Here is a 16,394-nt window from a genome sequence, read left to right as displayed (position 1 = left end):
CCTGCAGTGTGCAGTGGTGGAGGCAGGCATCAACAGGCCTGGGGATGCAGGTTGACAAGTGGGGATAACAGATCTGGGGATGGCTGCACTGCTTCTTGCTTCTGCTGCTTTGCCCCATGCCTCCCTGAGAGGCTGCAGCCTTGACCCTGCTATGGTGCAGGAGCTGCTAAGTGGTCCCATTGAAAATTTGCCGTACTGAGGTAACTCAAGACTGATTCTGGCTTACCAGGATGTGTTGAATTTTACGCTGAGAGTTTCATTTGTTGGCTCTGAGAGCAGTAGAACTGATCCTGCAGCAAAAACTGCTGAGAAAAGGGACAAGAAGATGTGGGGCTTCCTGAGAAGCGTGACTCCCCTGAGATGAGGCTGCACACACAGATCTCTGTGGGGCAGATCCCCAAGTCAGTGTTTGTTCGTGTCCAGGAATATCTTCTGAGCTTATGTCTCCGAGTCCCACTGATTCTTAGTAAACAGAAAAAAGAATCATGGAGGTCTGTGGACCTTGGATCTCCCTGGGAAGTCCTTGTTCCTCTGGTTTTAGGGCCCTCTTGCTTTTGTTAGGCTTTAACAGCAATTACTCACCCAACAACTTTCTGTCATCATCTGCAAGTTTTCCATTAAGTGGCAAACACTTTGAACTTCTCCCCAGCTCCTCTGCTGCAATCTAATCTGTCATTTTTCACAAGGAGATGGAGCTACCTTCATGTTTTATTCATTTCCTGTTTACAGTGGGGGAGACGCCAAAGCCATGAGAAACAGCGAAAACAACAGCCCACGGAGCTCCAGGCACTGTGCAGTTAGATCATTGTCAGCCTCTGCACTTGTCACTTCCAACTGCGTCTGGATTTACTGTAAATATCAGACACATGACAGAGAAGAGAGGTGATGTCTAGCAACATGCTTAAAGGAATCTAGGGGGAAGATTCCTTATTCCAGCCTGGGCACTGACTTGCTCTGAAGCCCTGAGCAAGATTGTCTCTGTTGCCCTATTTCTGAAGTGGGGATATGAATGCTTTTTGTCATGTTGGCCTGTAAGGCTCCCTGGCCCTGATAGTAGCTTAAAAATGCTGTTAGGTAGTAAAAATATTTGTGATGATGATGATAAGAATTTGGCAATCTGGACAGGTTATGGAGTTTGGGGATCTTCCTGTAGGTGCGGCAAGTACTGGAGGCTGTTATTTGGTGGGCAGCTTTACACAGTCTCCCCTGTGTGTCTTAGTATCTTACCATGAGTATGAGTGGAAAAATAGGGAAAGGGACTTACATGACTTCGTTCTTCGTCTTTGTGCTTACAATTTGGTTAGAGCTCTCTCTGCTACCCACCTAGCACATTTAGGCTTTCTCCAAACTATCCTGTAAAAGACATGCTGCACCTTGAGCAAATGGGGAGCTTTCCATGGGATGGATGGGGTCTGCTGCAGTTGTGGTCCTACTCAAAAAAGCCTGCCAGGGGTGCAGATTTCTCCTTTGGATAAGGATATCAGAACAATTCAATGTTAATTGTTTCTGGTTTGATCCCAACAGCTCCAAAGCCAGGCCCTGACCAAAGCAACAGAACAAGAGGGAGTAGTTTACTGAGATAATGTTTATGTAATTTGCAGGGGAGTGCAAATATAGCGAGCAAATCTTACATATATAAGAGAAATCTAGTCTGTCCTAGATCTGAAAAAAAATCTCTTATGCAGCCTTCCTAGCACTTAGAAGGGGATCTAACTCAAATGTATATCTGCTTTTGAGTCCCTTGACACTATCAAAACAGGCCCACTCCTCAGTGTAAATGAGATTTGGACCATGATTTGGTGTACAATAACACTCCTTGAACACTTCTTACAGTGTTTTAAATAGTTCCCTTACTTAGGTTGGCACAGTGTTACATGAACAGGATGGGAAATCTCTGGCTGAAAAATAACATGGGAAGGGGGAAAAGTAAGATTGTTCTCTAGTCCAGTTGTATGCATTGCACAAGCAACTCTGCTTGCAAGAATCATTCCCACATCTCCCTTCCCCAGCCAAACATAAGAACTAACCATGGAGGTTCCTGTCAGTGATGGATTTCAATTCTATGAGCTGGTGTCATTTATTTGGCTGCTGTTGCATGATCCTGCAGATCTTGGTGCCGTTGCTGGTAGGTGACAATAACTCCATGAATTCTGAAAGTCTGGGGTGGCTCGTGCCTTTTCCAGTTGCCTGGATGTGCCTTGCACATCCTCTGTTAGACTTGGCATGTCCTTTATACAGCTATTCTAGAGATACTCAACCAATAATTTATAAGCTCTGAGTCAGTCAAACCTTGTCTAATGCATGACATGACTTTTCATGGTCAAACAAGCCCTTCAGTGAAAGATCAACAAAACTGTAGTGAAGGAAGTTGAAAATGAATTATTTTCCCTTTGGAGATGCATGGTACATCCTTGAGAGATTTCCTCTCCATTCACAGGCTACAAGACTTCCTCTGATGGAGAAGGGCAGGATGTGCCTCTCAAGAGCTTCCCAGGTCAGTGTCCAGGACACCACCTTTTATGGGATGCACGTTCCTTCTCTTCCACAGAGCTCCCAGCCCCTGTGGCCATGGAGCTGGGCAGTGCTCCAGCATCAGCTAACTTCGAAGAGTGCAGGCATGGGATTTTTCCCTGACAGGGTGGGTATGGGGGCAACAGTGCTGTAATGCAGAGGGTGTCCTTGTATCCTGGTTTCACCTGAGATAATTTTCTTCATAGCTAGTATGGGGCTATGTTTTGGATTTGTGCTGGAAACAGTGTTGATAATATAGAGAAGTTTTTGCTATATAGACATGTTTTTGTTGTTGCTGAGCAGTACTTACACAGAGTCAAGGCCTTTTCTGCTTCTCATTCCGCCCAACCAGTGAGTAGCTGGGGGTGCACAAGAAGTTGCGAGGGGACACAGCCAGGACGGCTGACCCCAACTGACCAAAGGGATATTCTGTACCATATGATGTCATACTCAGCTTATATGGGGCTTGGAGAAGAGGAAGGACAGGGAGGGGGAGCAGTGGCGTTTGGAGTGATGGCGTTTTTCTTCCCAAGTAAACATTACACGTGATGGCCCTTCTTTCCTGGAGATGGCTGAATACCTGCCCGCTGATGGGAAGTGGTGAATGAATTCCTTGTTTTGCTTTGCTTGTGTGTGCAGCTTTTGCTCTACTTATTAAACTGTCTTTATCTCAACCCATGAGTTTTCTCACTTTCTCTCTTCTGATTCTCTTCCCAATCCCACCAGGGAGGAGTGAGCAAGCAGCTGTGTGGTGCTTAGTTGCTGGCTGGAGCTAAACCACAACACCTTACTGTCAGGGCTTGTGCCATGGGCAAAACCAGCAACTGGCAGAGTATTGTTCAATGCATGAAGAAAAGGAAAGAAACAACTTTGCCAGCACAGATTCACTCCTGGGACTACCCAACATCAAAGTATTGTCTCAAGTCTGATCTTTCCTTGCCCTCCACCCTCTGTGCTGTTCCCTTTACCGTGAGAAAGTACGGCATGGAAAGTGTCTGACCACTCTGTTCTCAGCTTGACCTGTGAGCCAGCAATTCTTCAGGGACAGGGAGGGGGAAGGGTGGCATGCCTTTATTGCTCAAAGATACGACTTCATTACATCACCCTCCCTTTATCACCACTCCTATATATAAAGTCTTGCTGCCATTCGGCTCTGTGTATCTTGCTTTTGAAATCTTTGCTTCTGGGAACTCTTGAGGAATAAGGGGCAAGAGAGCAAGACAGAAGCGCCTTCTTTTGGTGTCACTAGCTGAAGGTGTACTGCCCCAAGGGAGAACAGTTTTTACAGTAGTAAGTAAACAGCATGATTTTATCTTATCATCTCCATATTTTGGTTGGATTGGGGTGTGAAATAGAGGGGTTGTTTCTTTCCCATTGTTACATACCTTTACAGCTCTTTAATCATACTTTATTAAAGTGTAACCTTGTTTCACAAGCCTTCAGGCTCAGGTTTGAAGAGCAAATGCTTCTCTCTTATAGGGATTGCCAGGTCTTGATCTACTGTGTTGACTTTGGATTCTCTCAATTAATGAAGGCCAGGTTACAGGCAGCAGGGTCTCTGTCCAGGCAATCTGAACTGCTGATTCACGCCTTAGGGGAGCTACTTAATACTGTGGCTTGGTAGGATCACTAGTACATGAACTGATGGTTTCAAAAGGAATTGGATTTTCTGACCAGGCTGAGATCAGAGAAAGGAGCTGGGAGTCAAGTGACCTGGGATCTCAATCAGGTCACTGGGCAAGATATTTCACCTCTGCACGGCCCATCCAACCCTTTGAAGGTACCCTATCTACCACCCAACTTGATATTGGTCTTCAGTCCTTATTGGGTTGAAAAGGTCTATGAAAGGTTGCTGTGTAGGTCATAAGACTAAGTCACAATTTGACCCTGGTTTTGCATATTGTATGAGTGACGTGGCATGCTGATAAGAGAATTGCTGCTTTAGCAATTTGACAGAGGAAAGACTCTCAAAACTACCAGAGAGGTCAGAGCTATATGAACACTGGAAGGCAGATTTCTTGGGGTCCTAAACATGAGAAATTCTTACTTAATCAATGTCCTGCTAGTAAGTAGTCCTCTTCAGAGAAAGCAAGGTCTAAGGAGTGGGCTGAAATCCATAGATCTTGCATACCTCTTTTTCCCACATCATTCTGTGCTTCTGAGTAGTAATTTGGAAAACGCAGACCGTGTTGGGATGGGAAGTCAAGCACTGGCAGGTTTCTTACCTAGCAGCAAGGGGGAAAGACCAGGAGGCAGGTGCAGAGCCAGAAAAGCTGCAGGGACAATAGAATGATGCTGGGATGTCCTCCAGAAGCAGAGTGGAAAGGCAATGCTGTGGAAGAGAACAGAGCTCCTGATTCAGAGCAGGGAGAGCACTCAGCAGAGCATGTCAGGGGAAATGCGTATGGGTAAAATGGCCTGTGAAGCAGAAAGAAATGTCCTAAAATAAACCACATTTAACCCTTTGTAAATAAATTTCTGTTGCAAGGAACTGTCAAGGCCAACTCTATTTGTGTGAGAAGGAACAGATTCTGCCCAGGAAAATGAATATTTAGAGATATGAAGGACCAGAACAGCACCCAGGAGACTGTGCTCGTTACCAGAATAAAAAGAATGGCCCTCTCCTACGTCTGCTTGGAAAACAAAGACCTGCTTCTGCTCTTGGCTGTTTCTTATGTTATGGTATCTCCATCTCATGCTCATTACTAAAGCTGAATCCAACAGCTATGGTTACCTCTCTAGTGGAAGAGGTACAACTTCCCCCACTGAAAATCCACTCAGTCCCCATATAGCTGTTCTGTTTGTGCTGAAGCCCATCAAACACGTCAAAGGTGGGCTCTCTGGGACCAGGGGTCTTCTCTCTAATCCAGCACAAGGTCCCAGTCCTGGGCTGTGTTTCTTGATCCAGCTGTCCACAACAAGCAGGAATCAGATCATGGCTACTCCAGGAGAGGCAAAATTATTCAAACTAGCTCCATGGCAATTAAGACACTCATTTATCTGTAGAGTCTTGATTTAGCAAAAGCAGGTGAATTTAAGCAGGTAGCTACAATTTTTTTTTTTTTTTTTTTTTTCAATTGGAAACTGAGCTCTTTTCCAAGTTCTGCTGAAGTCTTTGGAAACCTATTCAGTGAATGTAGTCTTGAGTTCCTTTATTACTTTGGAATCTAGGGGGTTTTTTTGTTTGTCTCTGTCCATATGCTCTACAGTCTATAAAATAAATAGTTACCTGCTACAGCAATAACATTAAATAAACCCTTGTGCAGAGCACCAAGAAAGTCCAAACTTCATCTGTGATCTGAGAGCTTCAACGTGCATGTGAAGGATATGTCCAACTGCAGCAGTCAGGCTAAACTGAAGAAAGCCTCTAACCTTGAGAGTGGGCATTGTTTGGTTTTTCCCTCTTTCTTACTCTTTAGTCTTTTTTTGTCCTCCTATCTGCCTCCTTCATTCCGCTTCCTCTGTTTTTCCCTTCCACCAGTTTAGGTTTTCTTCTTTCCCCCATGTTATTCCCTTTTCTTTCCTCCTCTCTTCCTTCAGTAGTCCTCTCCTCTCTTTTATTCCAGGATGGTGAGGTTGAGGGTAAGCAGTGTGGGACTGTGGTGTTGAGCTGATTGCTGGCTGCCGCGGGAAAAGGCAGGTCTGTTAGTGGTGAGAACACAGTCCCTTTGGTGGCCTGGCAGAAAGGCTTTGCAAAGATGAAAGAGCTTCCTAAAGCTGATAAATAAATGGTACAGATTGGTGCAGATTTAGGAAACTGTGGAGCTTGATGTAAAATTTATGAGTAAAGACTGAGTTTAGGTAGCAGAAAGATAATAAATTGAGGAAAAGTGGCAAGACAGACCTTGAACAGAGGATAGTCACCCTTTTCTGGAAGGGAGAAGCCGAAGGTTTGTGTTTATTGCTAGACAGGACTTGAAATGAGATAAGGTTTAATGAATTGGTCCTTGTTACTGTCATTATGCTCACTTAGGTATACTGAGTTGTTATAGAAAGTAATTTGAACAGAAAATAGGAAATATGGGCTAACATCCTTTATTATCAAAATCAAGAAAGTGCTCTTACAGAATATAATTCTACTTGTAAGCTGTTACTTCTTTGATGCATACATCTTCTTTATCTGGCAGAACAAGATGACACAAAATGTAGAAATATCCTTTCAGGGAAAGCTCAGGAAATAGCTTTTTGGGGTGACCCTTCTTATGATGTAAGCTATAGAATCTACATATCAGTATACCTGTCATAATCCATTTGAATATCTTATACCCTTGTGTAATCATCTCTTTTAGATTTATATCTCTTCTATATTTGGAATATCATTAGGATTATAATCACTTTACAAGAATCTGAATCCATTGACATCATGACAATTCTATTAATATGCCAGCAGCATGAATCCTTGATGTCGGAAAAGTAGAATCTCAAAAGGCTTTACCAAAACTTTCCCCCTTTAAACACATCCCAGTGGTCTTTGTCAAAGGTAAATCTCTGTTCCTTCTGCACAGCAATCAACACCACCTCTGATCACCAAGGACATTCATCAGCTGTCACACCGCAACACAGTCACAGCAACACTACTTCAGCTACCTGTGTGGGTAGAAGAATATAACCAGAACTAGGCTATGTGGCTGGCAAGGAAGAGTTAGTAAACCTCCCCATTTACAAGTTATCTTTCGTTTTGCTTACCTTTGCCCCAGGGAGGAGTGTGCACCTGTGGATGATTATGGGAAACCAGACTTCATAAAATGAGAGTGTGTGGGTCTATTGGGTTTCTTCTCTTTGAGCAGGTACAAATAGTGGAAGCAACTCTCAGCAGAGAGGAAGGAGGTGCTTTGGCTGTGGACCAGTATCTGCTTATTTGGTTTCAGCTCTGAAAGTCAACTGTTGTGTCCTTGCTCTTAGTGAGATTGACCTATTGCATGCTATGCAACTTTTCCAGTTCCTGAAGTACCTTTTCTCTTAAGAGTCTCCCCTAGTGACTTGTTTTCTGGAACTTTTCCAGCAGTGATCTTTCTTTTTTCAATCAGTGTTTCATATGTGGTGTTTAGCTTAAATTAGAACTGCCTGCTACCCATGCAGCTGGTACTTAACTTCCACTGGTTGTGCTAAATGTAGAAGAGTGGAGCAAGGGTCAGAAAGGGAACTGTTATTTAGTGGGAAGAAGCCTCAGGTGCTTATTAATATCTCTGTGTTACTGGGCACTCAAGATACTATTTGATGCTTATGTTCAGGTAGTGTTGGATTGCAACATTGTTCTGTTAGAGGGGAAAGACTTCTTCATGGAAAAAAAAAATTCTAACCTGCAAGATTAGGACGTGTTGTAACAGCTTCTGTCACAATAATGCATTAGTTAAAACATCAGGAAATGGAAACCTTGGATTCTATATTCTGCCATAAAAAGGAGCTGTCTGAACAGTAGATATGATTGTGTGATCTATGTTGTATGAGTTGTTGCTGCTGTTACTTCATGAAATTCCTGTCAAAAAAAAAAAAAAATCAATAGAGGGTGGGGGAAGAAGCAAAAAGAAAAACTACCCAGAAATGCCTTCAGATTGCCTGATGCTTTTCAGTATCTGCAAGTTCTATTACAAGAGCTGTGAAGGCATTGCTTCATGCACTGATGGATACACTCCTTTAGAAGAAGGAACAAATGGAGGTTTAACTCTGTTGCTCATGTTTCAATGTAATAGTGCATGCTATTTTTTGGAGAATGTTAAGGATGACCATGCCATGAACATCACAAACGGAAAGAGATGGCAAGCCCTGCAGAAGGTACTTCTTTCTTTTTTTGTAATGGGTTGAGATGTTGAGATTAACAAGGCAGCAATGCACCTTCATTAACCATGGTATTTCTGTTTGAGGTGTGGCTTTGCTGCTTGAAGCATGCAAGGGCTGAGTTATAACAGGACTATCTGTTCTGTTAATGCCTAGACAGAGATACTCGACAGTTCCCAAAGACTACATATGACTGAAATGAGGTAGTTATGCATAGTGCAACCTGTGCATAGCAAGCTACTCACCTAACAGAACCAGAAGCACTAACCAGGTTTCATAACTTTCTCTGACTCCGTCCTCAACTCTACTTGAGCAAAAGTGAAAGAGTAACTTGCTGAGGAGCATCCAACTTGTTCCGGCTCTGTGCTGGTAAGAACATGCCACAGATGAGACTGCATTGCCCTTGAAGAAGAACATAGAAATTTGCTTAATTTTGGTGGCTCACTGTTATAAAACTTGCCTTTCAGCAGTGGGGGCAAAGAGTAATGGTTGGATAATTAGAACAGGGGTTTCTTACAGCTAGCAGCCTTTCCCCATCACCTTGCAGTTAGTAAATTAAGCCAAGGGTTCAGTTCAGTAGACTGCATCTTAAATTCCCCTATAAAATATTCATCATTTAATATTAAAGGTGTGACAGACTGAAAGTGCAGTTCAGTTTGTTTGGGACAGAGAATAGGTACCTTTCCCCATCATCTGCTTTTTCAGAGAATAGTTGTTTTGGAACAGCTCCTGTCACAATCTTTTTTGTGGAGCATCATGGGTCTCACATCAGTAAATTAGACCCAGTGAGAGCGGTATGTGTTACTAACTGAATGTGGCCTGCACTCTGAAAGTATCCTTCAGACTGGCCAGTAGAAACAGCAAATCCTACTGACCCTGCAGAATATTTTCTTTGCCAGTACCAACTATCCAGAAAGCTTCCATTTTTGCTCAAGATCTCTTGACCAATAGCAATATAACTGAAAGGCCCTGCTCTCTTGATGCAATGCCTTGAAAGGGGTATTTGAAAGTCCTCTTTGAAAGATGGGCACATGATAAATCCCTTCCAAATATCTCAAGGCTGGAATGCTCATGTTTTGTAATACTGATTTTTATCAAATGTAAATGTTAAACAGAACTCCCTTTTGTTGCTATTACAAAAAAAAGAAGATGTATTTTTAAGCAGAGGAAATATGGCTCATGTTCCCAAAAACTTTTACTCTTGGAGTGAGGTCAAACTTTGTTAATGAGTCATTGTAGTGTAGCTACCATCCTTCTGAAGTAAGTAAAGAGCCAGTGTGTCAAAGGTTGGAGTGGGGCAGAGGGACTGGACAGGTTTGGACATTAACCACTTGACTGATCTTGGTAGGTCAAAAGACAGCATCTAGCAGTGCGTACTTTGCTTCATCCTGCGTTTGCAGGACAGCCTTCTGGCTAAAAATCAGGCTTAGGACATGTGGGCTCAAATCCTTGCTGCGCCCAAGTTTCAGGCAAGCTGTGATTTGCCTGTGCGGCATTCTTGATGGGCATTCAGCTCTTATGTTCAAAGCTGGGTCTGAAGTTTCTAACAAGCCATGGGCAGCAGCAGTGGTGTAAACTTTTTAGTAGCTGAGTCCTTAGAGTCCAAAGAGTTCATGCAGCTCATCACGTTGAATCTGGGTTGCTCCTGAGGTTTATGCTACACTGTTCAACAGCAGGTGAGCTGCGACCTTTGAGCTGCAACTGTGCTTCTAGACTTGGTGCAAGCAGACAGGTAGGATTGTTGCTTAAAAACCTCAGTGAGGTTTAGTGATGGAAGGCAGGTTTCTTCATCCCTACTTTCCTGCTCTGCCATCCGTCCTGCCAGAAGGTGCTGCTATGGGAGCAGGGGTGGCAGAACAGGCATTGAATCTTCTTATTGCAGCTGAAATATTAATCTGAACTAAACCCAATGACAATTTAAGGTAGTGTGTAGCTGTGATTGCTGAAGAACGGATATGTGAGCTGATCAGGTGCCCTTGCATTGCACGCAGTCGCTCACCCTTGGCAGAAAGGTTATTCCCACCAAATGTAATCACAGCTGAATCTGTCAAGGTGTCTGGGTTTAGGCTACAAGGTGCAGACACTTAAAATCCATTCTTTCTTTGAATCACAAGTGCCAATTGTTTAGGCAAGAGGGGTGGGAGAGTACATGGCCACGTGGAGATGGGAGTACTTCTATTTAAGATGACCAGATATTTGCCCAGTTGCTTAATCAGAACTTAAGAGCTAGTGACGAGCTGTGGGAAAACTCGCATTTGCACCATGTAGTAACTGAATTTCAAGAACACAGAGTGATTCTGCTGGTGATGCACAACCTGGATGCCAAAATATGCATTTTAAAAGGTGTGGGTTCTTGACTCTTCACCTAGTCAATGATTACTTATGCATTCCTCTGGTACTGTGAATTCAAACATAATGAGTTTCAATGGGTTAATCTCCATGAGCAGAGCAGTACAAATATCAAATAGTATGTCATGCTTCAGAGAGCTTTTAAGGGAAGATAAGTGGTTACAGCTACAAGGATATATTGTCCCTAGAAAGGGGTTCACTGCTTGAGAAAGGATATTCAAAGGATATCAGTATATAACGATCTTTGCAAAAGAACAGGACGGACTTGCAAATATTCTCAAGAGGTAAGAGAAAATTAGAAATTACCTTCATTAAGCCATTCCCCTCGGCCTGGGAAGTGCTGTTTGTGATTTCTGATTTAAGAGACTATGGGATAATGTGAGTTTTTGTTTTGGTTTTTTTTTTTTAATATATCAGATGAAAGCTTGCCAAAAGAGAATGATGGGACCTGACTAACCAGTCTGAATAAGCTCAGGTCTAATAAACAACTTCTAGTTTAATGGCAGAAGAGCATCTGAAAACATCTTTTGCAACAGTTGGGAGAGAACAGAACTATTTAGTGAAACATTTTGATTTTAAATTGGGAGTGAATGTAACAGTGATGTTCTGAATGAGTTTATAAAACTTTATTTTAATAATTTGCATTTTTGAGATTGAGTTTCCCAGTTTGATCCATGTGATTCAGTGCAGGCACCTTCATTTGGTTGTCACATAATGCTGGATCAGTAATGGAACATTTGTGTGAACAGCCCTTGGGCCTCTGCTAGCAACCTGGTTCTGCTCTTGTGAGGCCCCTGTTGGCTTATACTCCTGGGGGCCCTGTGACAATCTTGCAGCTGTTTGCTTTACATACGTTCTCACTCAAAAGTCTCTGATGGTTCACACTACACAACAGTAGAGTGTGAAAACATTCTTTCAACTATTGGTTGTTAATTATTTAAATATGGCAGTTATTGATATGGATTAGACTTTGAGTTTTATAGGAAGAACATAGCCTATGTCCTGTGACAAGATTCAAGATGTCCAGTCCATCTTTGCATAATGTGTGCTGCCTGGGGAAAGTAAGGACGAATGTCTCAAAGCTAACAGCCAAGTATTAGCTACTGGGCTGGGGGTGGGAGTACAAGGAACTCTTAGGAGTGGGTGCTGAGGTATGCAGCTGTTGCAAGATGGGTTTAAAGCAGAAGCCTGTTGGGTTAAAGTATTAGGCATTGTCAGTGGATGATTCCTTCACTACTTCATTCAAGAACAAGGCAGTGCCTGACCGTACCTGGGACTCCTTTGTCATCCTCTGGAATCCTACTGTTCTCTCTCCCAGAGAGGCTCTGCCCCAGCCCTCTTGACGGAGATGTCAGACCCTGTATGCCCTGCCTGACACTAGCTAGCCTGTTGCGCTGGGGTTCTTTTAATGCAAAAACAGTGTCATGTTTAAGTAAGGTTGTGAATGTTGTGAAACATCTGAATACAGCTCAGTGAGGTTGCTCATACAGGCATAACTCTCCTACTTACTGGTCCTTCCCCTCTCCTAATATGAATTAAGACAGACTATCAGGCCACGTTTTAAACTCCATGGCTAGGATTGGCTGTTGGACCTTTATAACAGTGAGAAATAATCATGTTGCTTTTATAATGGTTTTATAGTCCCTCTTTCCTGGAGACCTGTTGCTGCTGCTGAGTAGCGCTGTGTGACCAAAGTGCTAGCCCAGCTTCCAAACAGCTGGATTTGGCAGAGATCTGGAGGTTAAAGCCAGTCTTAGCAGACAATAGTTGGGGAGCCAGCTCAGGTGGTGATCCACAGCTGCTGTTCCACTTCCAACAATAAATCATAGTGGGGACTTGGCTTCAGAGCTGAGGCTCAAAAAGACCGTTGGTGCCAAAACTCAGCTGTTCCTGCAATGCACCTACCCAGGGCACGGGGCATGTATGGAGAGGTGGGTTAGAGAATGGATATCTGCAGGCTCCTGATCCATCTCCTGATTGCTGTACAGCAAACAAAATGCCTGTTCGGCTTTGTGCTGTGCCACACTTAGGAAGGCAGTAAGGACTGCGCAAGGGATGCTTCCCTCTAGGGTCAGGCCTGAAATAGGTTAAGGAGCTTATGGGAGTTGAGCTGGCAGTTAAGGTGGAGAGGATTATCCTCAGATGAGTTTGCTGTCTGTACTGTTGAAGAAGAGAAAGATCTTTAGCTTGTACGTCTGCTTCTTCCTTAGCAGAATCAATCTGACAGATTGCACAGATGCACTTTTAGGAAGAACATTCACTTTTTCTGGCCCCACTTGGGTCCCAGAGGCCTAGCCCAGAGTGCAACATGGTACCACAGTGCAGTGCAAAAGCAGTGCCCAGCGATCTGTATCTCTTCTTCACAGCAGTCTGTGTGTTTGTTCCTGCCCCCAGTGGTACATGTCTTATCCTTGCCCTGGGGGCTGGCCAGGAGTTGCACCTGAACGTATAAACTGGGCTGGAGGGCCCTTTTCAAGGTCTGTGCCCTCACCAGGCAGCTGGGCAGTCAGTGTGGAGTTCTTATGAGTCTAGAAGATGCTCACAAGTGTCATCCAAATTCAGAGGGGAGGTGAAAGATGAGAGCAGAGGCACTATCTGAGGTTTCCCCTCTCTCCTGCTCTCAAAATAACTTGCCTGACAAAGCAGTAAATCTTTACAGGAGCCTGGCAGCGAGGCCAGCGGTTGTGGAGAACTGCACAGCCCCAGCCAGAAGCCTATGGGTTAACACACCAGCTATGGGGCTTGAGTCACCCCAGGCTTGCAGGACAGCCCGACATAGAGCAGCCTTCAGATGAAACAAAGTACCTTCTGCCTAGCTGGGGCACAGATAAAAGATCCCATGGCATTTCTTGTGAAGCCTGGAGGAGACTGCCAGTGCTGAAGCTGAACTCTCTCTGCCAACAAACAAAACTGTCTTTAAACTCTGAGGCTGTGTGTGAGCTATTGTTGGGGACATAATGGCTTCTCTGTTTCCCTGCACAGTCATTGCTCTGCAAACACGCCACTGGTCTCTTTTAAAAGTAGTTGAGTGTAAATCAAGTTCTAGAACCTGGAAAGAGGTTTCATCCATTTACCTTTTGCTGCCCTCGGTTGACATTTGTTTACAGAACAGCACATACAGTAGATTTACACCATGGTTTGAGCTGCTTTACTTGGAGATGGACATCATTAGCGCTCAGACTGAGACTCACAGATACAGGGCTTGGATAGCAAATGTATATCTTCTAATTTAAATGACAGGAGTGGGGGTGAGGTTGAGAGGGTAGTGCTTGCTAATCTCCTCCTTCTGAGAAAAGTTTTGGTTTGGCTGGCCTGGCCAGTTTCCTCTAGTTAGCTCAGTGCTGGCACACTCATTGCTCCCTAATCCGCGTGTGCTGCTGCTGCAAGGCATCAAGTGCTGCTCTGACTGCTGGAGTTTGCTCTACTTTGGGCTGTGGAACATCCACAGACAGAGGGTGTGGTTGGTGGATCCACTCTTCACCCACAATGCCATGGATTGGCTTGTCTCTGAGGATGGCAGAGGCTTTGGTAAGGTAAAGGGTATCTTGGCTGTTGTGCAAGTACAGCAGTCATGGGGAAAACCCAAAGCTACACTACACAGGGGGAAGTTAGTCCCTGAAGGCAATAGGATGGATTCAGGTCTTTTTTGCTGGAACAAGCCTGTAATGGGAAAGGAAATGGGTCAAAGACTACCTGCTCAAGCTGTATTTCGTGAACTGTCAGTCCTAACAAGGTGGCAGTGACTCTCCATCCCCTCAATAACTCTTGACTCATCCTGGTGGGTATCTGGAATATGCTTGCCAGAGAGCTCCTTGGTGTTCTTGTGCTTGCTCACAGATGGACAGTATCCTGTGCACCCCAACAGCAGCTGTATGCAGGACTGGGAAACATGGAGACATGAGCGCTGGCCATTGACCCCCTAGAAGTGGCAGGCTCATTGGAAAGGTGGTCTGACCAAGAACCTTGAACAAGGAGGGGATGGTGTGCCAAATAGCTTTGGCCAAGGTCACTTGCTAATGACTAAGATGTGTTTTGCACTGGTCATTGACAACCTTCTGGATGAAGTCCTTCACAGACATGGTATTTAACACTCTGAATTTTTCCTCTGAAGATGATGTGAGTCATGACTAACTCCAATTATGTTCTGCCCCTTGGATTTCCCTTCTCACCTACGAAGCTGCTGCTTTTTTGGTGTATGAGGCTACCTACCTGCTATAAGACAGGTTCTTACCCAAGTGATAGTTGCTGGTTTGAGACGTTTTCATTTCTGGTACTGTAACACTTCAGAGCTGTTACCAGGGCTTCCAGGAGTCCCCGGGGTGCTCACTTTAGTAGATCACTCTGTAAATAGGATGGCAGTAATGGGTAAAGAGGAAGCTGGTAAAAGCTTTGGAATTGTTAGAATGGTTGTTCTGCACAGAGATGGCAGGGGCATAGAGAAATGGTACCAGCAGTGCCCATAGAAAAAGTCTTGATGTGAATCTGAGTGAGGAAATATTTGAGAGACCCTGTATGTGAGAGATTCAGGAGAGGAGGAAGCTATTCACTGCCCACATCTTGGAACTCATGGAAACCTGCTGAAAAGCAAAGGTTGGAAAGATGGGAAGACATCATATATACAGCCTCATTGTGTGGCTATGAAGTAGGGAGGAAGAGGTCAACACGGATGGCTGCTCGCCTGGCAATGTCAGCCTGCCTCCAGGATGTGGGCAGAATGCAGTCCTTGACTCCATCACATTACAAAGGAGGCAAAGGGCCTGCCAGCATGTGTTGGACAGGGGAATCTGGTAAAAAGTCTCTGGTATTGCTGACTTGATTTGGGAACTAGATCAAATCCCATCTGACACTGGGCCTCTGTCCTCCCAAGCAGAGCAGTAACTTAAATGCTTGATGAGCATCTAAAATCCTCAGAGTGTAAAGTCACAAAGAGCAGTTGGTTGGCCTATCGCCACTGAAAGGTAAGAGTAGCAGGAAATTTTGAGCATCCTCTCCTCTCTTGATATTCTACTTCACTTCAAACAGGACATCTCCCTGATGTAACTGTCAAGGCCAGAACTGGGCTCACTCCTTCCCAAACTGCCCTTCCATGCACAGAGCAGTCACCTGCAGGAGTGTAGAGGGGGAAACAGTGGATGTGAAACAAGGTAGATGAAAAGACTGCTCTGTGCCTGATCATCTGCTCCCTAGTTCCCATGTGCCCAGAAGCAGCAAGGTTGACAATCCTGTCTCTTCCCACAGGAAGATGAAGAAGCGCTATGTGGTGGCCGGAGTCCTGACTGCAGCCCTGCTGGGGCTCATCTTGTTCCTGGGACTCTTCTTCGGGCTGCGCCCTGACTCAGGGGACACACACACTTATAAGAGGGCGGCTGTGGCTACAGATGCGGGGCAGTGCTCAATAATTGGAAGGTACCCACTAATTGTGCTGTGACTCTCATTAGCTCTGACAGCTCTTGTGCAAGACGAAACTGTTGTTTCCCCGCTGTCCAGGTGCAAGCCTGGCAGTTGCCCAGCACAGATAATCTCTAATCTCCATGTAGAAAGAGGAGGCCATAATAAAACCTGGGCTTTTACCATGCCTGACCAATGTTACTGCAGTTGCTCAAGGACAACATAGCAGGCAAAGATTCCCTAGATGCATGAACAATGGAAATGAGATGCTTTTCAAACTCCTTTTAAAAAACATTTATCAAGCTGTCTTCCAGTTCTAGATGCAAATGCTGCAGATTTCAGGCTCCTCAGAGAGTTGTTGTTTCTCATGT

At 44.4% G+C, this 16,394-nt stretch overlaps 1 protein-coding gene across 8 annotated transcripts in view; it reads left to right on the top strand.

The window, feature by feature from the left end:
* GGT1 (gamma-glutamyltransferase 1) overlaps positions 1 to 16,394 on the top strand; it is a 57,667-nt gene that overhangs the window by 30,191 nt on the left and 11,082 nt on the right. The window contains exons 1-3 of one of the 8 annotated variants that reach the window (XM_075770057.1): positions 10,755 to 10,919; positions 15,658 to 15,779; positions 15,874 to 16,041. In XM_075770057.1, coding sequence (XP_075626172.1) covers positions 15,878 to 16,041 — 164 coding nt within the window. In that variant the 5' untranslated portion in view covers positions 10,755 to 10,919; positions 15,658 to 15,779; positions 15,874 to 15,877. Of the gene's footprint in view, positions 1 to 2,437; positions 2,495 to 3,647; positions 3,802 to 8,017; positions 8,284 to 10,753; positions 10,920 to 15,657; positions 15,780 to 15,873; positions 16,042 to 16,394 lie in introns of those variants that run through there. The other 7 variants (XM_075770054.1, XM_075770053.1, XM_075770055.1 and 4 more) reach the window with 7 other exon arrangements.

The sequence above is a fragment of the Balearica regulorum genome, chromosome 17 (assembly GCF_011004875.1).
Source record: "Balearica regulorum gibbericeps isolate bBalReg1 chromosome 17, bBalReg1.pri, whole genome shotgun sequence".
Lineage (NCBI taxonomy): Eukaryota > Metazoa > Chordata > Aves > Gruiformes > Gruidae > Balearica > Balearica regulorum.
This window is presented reverse-complemented; position numbering and strand designations above follow the sequence as displayed.